Source organism: Pan troglodytes, chromosome 1 (assembly GCF_028858775.2).
Source record: "Pan troglodytes isolate AG18354 chromosome 1, NHGRI_mPanTro3-v2.0_pri, whole genome shotgun sequence".
Classification (NCBI taxonomy): Eukaryota; Metazoa; Chordata; class Mammalia; order Primates; family Hominidae; genus Pan; species Pan troglodytes.
In genome coordinates, this window is record NC_072398.2 from 124,281,506 (window position 1) to 124,289,097 (window position 7,592).

Sequence of the window (7,592 nt, forward strand, 5' to 3'; positions counted from 1 at the left end):
GGATGTTTCCCATTCCTTCATTCATCAAACAATAAAAACTGTTGTCACTCATTCAGGAGGTACGTACTTCTGTTTTTTTTTTTTTTTTTTTGACGGGAGTCTTGCTCTGTCACCCAGGCTGGAGTGCAATGGCACTATCTTGGCTCACTGCAAGCTCGGCCTCCCGGGTTCACGCCATTCTCCTGCCTCAGCCTCCCGAGTTGCTGGGACTACAGGCACCTGCCACCATGCCCGGCTAATTTTTTGTATTTTTAGTAGAGACGGGGTTTCACCGTGTTAGCCAGGATGGTCTTGATCTCCTGACCTGGTGATCCGCCCACCTCGGCCTCCCAAAGTGCTGGGATTACAGGCGTGAGCCACCGTGCCCACTTCTGTTTTTAATTGAAGCAGGCAAGATTAATATAATAAACATGTGAATTTTTGTTTGGAGTTAGGAATTAAAAGCCAAGAATTAGCTATGTAAACTTAGGCCAAGTCCTTCAATATCTGTATAACTCTTGTTCCTGGTATGTAAATTGAGTTAATTACTTGCCCTTTCTAACACCAAGACCATCCCAGTCTTTAGCCCATTATCATTTATTGTACTTACCATTTTATCTTATGAACATACCATTTGAAGGAAGAAACTGTGTTTTGTTGGTTTGTATCCTAAATGCTTATCACAATGACTGTTACATTGTATACTCAATAAAATGTCCATTGGTCCAATGAATTAATGAAAATATTTGTAAACTTTCACAGTGCAAAATAAATGTAAGTTGTTTGAGGGAAGCAGGTTGAACTTTACCATGTTTTGGGCCTCTCCTTTGGGCCTGGTAGTTCCTGCCTGTGGTCCAATGGCACCAAGCAGTCAGTATCAGTCCATACAGACAGACTGGACAGTGCCTGGATGTTGATACATCTTACACCTTCGTCCTTCTGGAGGTGTCCTCACTCCAAAGGTCTTGAATTCCCTTTGGATCATTTGGTGTAGTGTCATACATTGCTCCTCACGTACAACCACATACTGTTGAATACCTGTAAAAAAATCAAAATGTTGAATATTTATTCTGTCACACATTTTGCATGCATCCAAGTGCTCCAGGTTTATGACTTTTCCCTAACTACCACACTGAGGCTTTACTGAGATCTTATTACATACCAGACATTATGTAGTCACATGTATTAACTCATTCTATTCTCACATCTATGACATAGGTACTATTGTTATCTCCATTTTGCATACGAGAGGAATTTCCTCCATTTTGAAGGAAAAAAAGGTGTTTAATATTTTGCCCAAGGTCACAAAGAGTGGTGGAGCCTAGGTTCTACTATGGGCTGTCTGGCTCCAGAGTCCAATTTTGTAGCCATTATGTTATGCTAACTCTTGACTAATAGCTTCAGTCGCTGTATTTTTATAATTCATTTTTCTTTTGGGAAGGAGTAATAAAAATCCTGAAGCTTACTTTAACTATGGAATACATACCCTTTACTTCTATAGTTCCTCCAAGTTTTAACTGAGGTTCCCTTTATGTGTTTATACTGATAATGATAACTCTATAGTATTTATCAAATATATAAGAAATAGAATTTGGAAGAATATTCTCATTTATCACTTAGTAAAGGAATTGTTAAATCAAGTTTTTTTTTTTAAAAACAAACCAAACCACCAGAAACCTACTCAAAATCACACACTCAAACTCTAAAGAAATATTTGATTTAAAACATAGAACACCTTATAAGGAGCTCTATTTTCCCTCTAGCTTAAGTCTAGCTTGCTGTGACTGTAGCATTTACATGAGATGATCACTATCTTAGCATCAAAATGGTGACGGTTACAACTGTACTGCTTGCTACTCAATTATCTTGTAAATTGATAATTTTGTACATGTATGTCTCTCCATGATGGAAGATCTGTGTTATATACAACCAAAGTTTAGCAAATTAGTTTTTATACTCTAATACTTTAATATGCAATGAATAAAAGGGCAGAAAACTCAGAATTACAGTAAATGTTAGGCTATTTCAGAACACCAGTTTTTCACACCTGTTTTCTTAGCATACAGAAGCTCGAAAATCATACATTAAGCATAGTTTGAATTGTCCTGAAGTTATATTCTGAAGGGGCTGTAACACTTAAGAACTAATAATATTAAAAAGGCAAAAGCATTATAACTCATAGCACACAAGACTTTTTACTTCATCTATAAAACGTGAGAATGTCAATGTTTTATTGGCTACAAGGATAAGGAAGGAAACATCAGTGAAATAAATTTGATAACAAGATTCACACTTCATTACAAGTGATTTTCGTAAATTCACAACTTTCACATTTGGCTGAGTGAAAGAGACAAAAAAAACCAAAACAAAACTGAAAAGGGAACTTTCACTACTCGTAAGTAGGCCAACTCACATGATCCCTCCAAATGAGAGAGTTTAAATGAGAATGAGTATACTTTTCTAGCTGGGAAAATATTTTCCTTAATTGAGTTTAAATAATTTACCCATGGTGATGAATAAGCCCTTGGGCTGGGCTCAGAAACCTCCTCTACCAGCCTGTTTCATAAGAATTACACAAATATTTTTATGGGACATACAAGAAATATTTTTTGGTTGTAATAGTAGAGACAAGAATTTTTAAAAATCCATACTATTTCTTTCAGGTCTCTCTCTTAAATGCACCTTCTGAGTTTCTTAGGTATGCTGTACAATTACAAAGTCCATTTTACTTAACGGATTAATGTGTTCATCAACTTTAGCACCCTATGATGTATGTGGTCAGAGTAATGAGAACAGGGCTATTTAAACTGCTTCCTCATATCCTTCCCCTTAATTACCAGTAGTGAAGTTTACCTAGAAAACAATGAGGAAGAAGTACCATAGCCTACAGGCACCTAGGGAGGGGGAATTAATTCGGACTGAGAAAATATGGCTCTAGAGAGATACTAAAGTCGTACTGGAAATGTATGAAGTCTAAATGAACCCCTTTCTCCCCAGCTTCAGACTTAGATAAGGTGTGAGGTGTCAGGGATGTGCATGGACCCTTCAAAAACTGACATTTTCATCCGTGTTCTTCCCCCTCCCTCCTCCGCGAAACAAAATATACGGAAATACAAGTGCTTGGTACTACATGCTTTTGAGGCTAAATGCCCAATAATAAGCACGTTGTATCCGTTGTTGAGGGGGATCACTTTTTAAGTAAACATCACCAGAAGAATCTCTTCAAATGGAGAATGAAGTCACTCTCCCTTCCTAGAGGCTATGAGGGAAAAGGGAGAGATATTCCCCCTACTTGCACGTGGGATCTCCCTTTCCCCTCCGATCTCGCTACGCCTCTCCCACGCAGGTCAGGCTGCTTTGGGAGGTAGCTGGGAGAAAAGGCAACGCTCAGTCCTCCATGGCAAAGTCTTTGGTCTTCTCCTCCTGGTCTCCCACTTTGTAGCGCAGCAGCACGCGCAGGCGACGGGGGTTGTCCCGGGAGGGCAGCAGCGTGATCTCTCCTGAAACGTCCGTGTCTTGCTCCACTTGCACAGGCTCGTTCAGGTAGAGGAGCGCCTGTTTCCAGTGAGTGGCCGGGTGAAAAGGCGAGGTGGACAGCACCAGGGGTTTCTCCGACTCCCCTCCAGGGAAGGTCACCTGGAACCAGATGGCAAAGCCATGCATGGGCGCCGAGCCATAGCAGCTGCAGCGGAAGCGCCCGCCCACTCCGGCCTCCAGCTCCTGCTCCAAGCCGGCGCGGGAGAGCTCCAGCTGAGCAAAGCGCTGCGGCCGGGCCAGCACGTCCTCGCCGGACAATCCCTGCACAACGATCTCCGAGTGGCCCATGAGACAGCGCGTGGCGAAGCCCTCCAGGCAGCTCATGTCCACACCATAGTGCTGCTTCACCTGGCTCCAGAAGCCCAGGCGCCATTCCAGCATCTGGTCGCTGATGGGGGCTATGAAGAGCTCGGCGGAGGCCGGCAGGAGAAGACCGCCCTCCTTCAGCCACTTGGTTCGCGCGTGGAGGACGGAGCTCAGCATGGACTCGTGCAGGAGTCCGTAGCCCATCCACTCGCTCACGATGGCATCCACCTGTTCTGGCAACTCCACAGTCTCCACCGGTCCCGGCAGGACGTGCACCCGGTCCTCCAGCCCGTTGAACCGCACCACCTCCCGGGCCTGTTGCCAGATGGCGCTGGCCTCTACCGCGTACACGCGCCGGGCCCCGGCCTGGGCACAGAAGATGCTCAGAATGCCGGTGCCCGCGCCCACGTCCAGTACCGTCTTGCCTCGCAGTGCTGCCCAGTTCCGAAGGATACCCAGGCGGTAGGCATCGGTGCGGACGCGGTCCGCGATCATCTCCTCGTGGACCGAAACGTCCGAGTAGCACTCGTAGTACAGCTGGTCCCGCTCCCGCTTAGTCCTCCGGGGTCGCTCCAGGGCCGCCTCCCGCTCCGCGCCATCTTCCTCTTCAGTTCCCTCCCCTCCTTCGCCGCCGCCCCCCGACTCAAGCTTTCTTTTCTTGGGCTGCGACATCTTGGCCGCTCTGGCCGGCTCCCGGCGGGCGTAGCGCGGCACGGCGCGGACTCCAGGAAACGGGGGCTTCTGGGACTTGTAGTGCGCGCTCGTCCTTCCTACTTCCTGCGGGGTCGCCCGGCCGGCGGCGCGGAAGGTCTCCTGTGCCTGCTCACGGGAGCTGTTTTGTATTGCTCTTCTGGTGTCCTGGCATCCCTTTTCCCACCCACGACGCCCACATTCTGAGATCCTTTCATTCCCCCTCCTACCCTTAGCTCCTCAGTTTTTTGCTTTCACTCCCTTCCTGAAGTAGGCACGCCCACTTAAGACTAATAATCCACCTTTGTTTCTTCTGCTGAACTCACCTCTGTTTTTTTTTTGTTTTTTTGTTTTTGGTTTTTTTTTTGAGACGGAGTTTCGCTCTTGTTTCCCAGGCTGGAGTGCAATGGCGCGACCTCCGCTCACCGCAACCTCCGCCTCCTGGGTTCAAGCGATTCTCCTGCCTCAGTCTCCCGAGTTGCTGGGATTACAGGCGCACGCCACCAGGGCCGGCTAATTTTGTATTTTTGGTAGACGGGGTTTCTCCCTGTTGGTCAGGCTGGTCTCGAACTCGCGACCTCAGGTGATCCCGCCCACCTCGGCCTCCCAAAGTGCTGGGATTACAAGCGTGAGCCACCGCGCCCGGCCTAACTCACCTCTGGTTTTATTCCACCGAATTAACATGGCGGCACCATCCACCCACTACCGCCTTAACTGGACAATTGTAGCTCTTAAAGTGCTCCAGCTGTGGCAATTTAGAAATTGCACTACGCATTTCTTTTTTCTGTTTTCAGTGCAGTTAGAGTGCAAATGTAACAAAATTAAAACCTAACAATGCAAAATCTTGGTTCTGATTCCAGTATGACCACTAATTAGTTGAGTGATTTAGGGCAAGTAATAGAACTTCTCTGGCCTTCAGTTGCCCATTCACCCACCGGCGAATCTTCATTGCAGTTGGGGAAGAATTATGTTTCTGGTTCTACTTAGAAGAATAGTTACTTGGCTTTCGGCTCTGCTCTGATAATTCTGTGGCTCTCTCAAGAGTTAAATCCTGAAAAGTGCAGACTCAAGAGCCATGTGATACAAGCAAACTCGTTGCTAGGTGTATTCTATATATATATGCATTTTTTTCTCTCAGAAATAACGGAATCAATTTCTTTTAATCACTTTCTCAATGCAATTCATTTTTTCCTGTGTTTCCTTGTCTGGGCAATATTGACACTCTGCTCTTTTCTATTTTTCTTGTAGTCAACCATCAGCTGTTACTCTCTTTTTGTTGTTCATAATGGAAATAAAATATATTTTAAAATATGTGTGGCATCTGTATGAGTGTCCGTGTTATTAACAAGGTGGGCATAATGCCATTTTCTGCCAGCTTAAAAAAAAAGTCACTCAGAGGAAAATGGACTTTTATTTTCTTGTGGTCTTGAATTATGTCCTTGTAACCAATAGGCCTGTATTCCTTGTCTGGGATCAAAGTTCTTTCATCCTATTTTCTCTATTAATCTTTCATTAGCAGAATAGGTTTATTGATGTGGCATCCTTAGCTGTACTCTACTTCTAACTCAAGACTCTCCATCCTGGCTGCTCGTTAGAAGTCTCTAAGGAGCTTTTTAAAAAATACCGATGCCTGGGTCTACCTCAGACCAATTAAATCAGAATCACTCCAGTGGAACCTGGGCTTCTAGTTTTTAAAAGCTCCCCAGGGAATTCTAATGGGCAGCCAGGGTGAGAACAACTGTTTCTCACTAAAATGATCTTAGTTAAATCTTGCTTCGTTATTTTAATTGGGTAAATTATATTTTTTTCAGTGGCCTGGGCTCAACCATTTAAGGCTAAAAACCTTGAAGTATTTCTTCTCTTTTTCTGCCTTGGTTTAATATCTTATTTTAAGATAATTGAGGCCCAGTGTAGGACATCAGATTAGAGTTGTAAATGTGACCACTTTAATATGTTACTTTTATTAATAGGTTGTTACTTAGTGTATACTTTTGCCATTCTTTCTTTCCTCAAAATGTCACCTTTTCCTTTTAAATACATTCATTCCTTCACCCAATTTTCAATTCACTTCCTTATGGTCTCTTTTAAGAAAATTCTGAATATAAGTTTCACTGGTTCTACCTCCAAAATATATCTTGAATCCATCTGCTTTTCTCCATTTCTATTGTCAACACCCTAGTTTAATCTTCCATATTTACTTGCCTGAAAATTAGTCTCCTAAGGGATCGCTCAGCTTCTAATCTCAACCCTATCTAATCCCTTCTCTACATAGCTGAAAGAATAAGCTTTTATAAAACCCATTGGGCCATGTCATTCTTCAGTAACTTCCCATGTTAGTTAATGGAACAATTCAGTAACTTCAGGTAACTTCCCATCTGATCTCATACCATTTTTCCCAACTCTGATTCATTGGGCTCAAGATATACTGGTTTCTAATAACACATTTCTTTCCTGTGTTAGGTCTTCATGCATACTCTTCTGGTGCTGAGAAAATTGTTTTTCTCCTTAGCACTTCACTTTAGTGGCTTCTCATCCTTCATGTCTCAACTTAAATGTTACCTCGTGAAAAAGGCCTTTCCTGGCTTCCTTAAATAATATTTTCAAACCCAAGACACTATTTTGTTCCCTCCCAGCATTCATTATTATCTGTATGTATTTAATTAATTTATTTGTTTTCTATACAATATCAACTCCAGGAGACTTGGGCTTTTGTATTCCCACTATTGCAGTCCCTAGCACTAAAACAGAAGCTGGCACGTAGAAAGTGTGCTCAATAAATAGTCTTGAACAAAGTCTATTGTGGATGTAGAGAGTTTTGCTTCATTAGTTCAGTGTGACAATGTGACTTGGTAAACTCTGAGATAGATCCAGATATAGATAGAATGTGGAATGCTCCCAGAAATGAGAATAGTATAAATTTTAAATACTGTTAATGCTTCTAGTTAGAATAATGGTAAGCACCAAACATTATCCCTAGAGCAGATTAAAAAAGGCCTGTGGCACTTTCCTTTCCTGCCCTTTTATTTGATATAGAGAAGGAGTTCTTTACTGATCTTTTGTACCACAGTGAGATGTTTTAA

At 43.3% G+C, this 7,592-nt stretch overlaps 1 protein-coding gene across 1 annotated transcript; it reads right to left on the reverse strand.

Moving 5' to 3' along the window:
* Positions 1-1,927: 1,927 nt before the first annotated feature.
* Positions 1,928-7,300, reverse strand: PRMT6 (protein arginine methyltransferase 6). Its single transcript, XM_513604.9, has one exon. It carries the CDS (start codon positions 4,492-4,494, stop codon positions 3,367-3,369), a length of 1,128 nt encoding a protein of 375 aa, XP_513604.2. The 5' UTR covers positions 4,495-7,300; the 3' UTR covers positions 1,928-3,366.
* Positions 7,301-7,592: the final 292 nt, after the last annotated feature.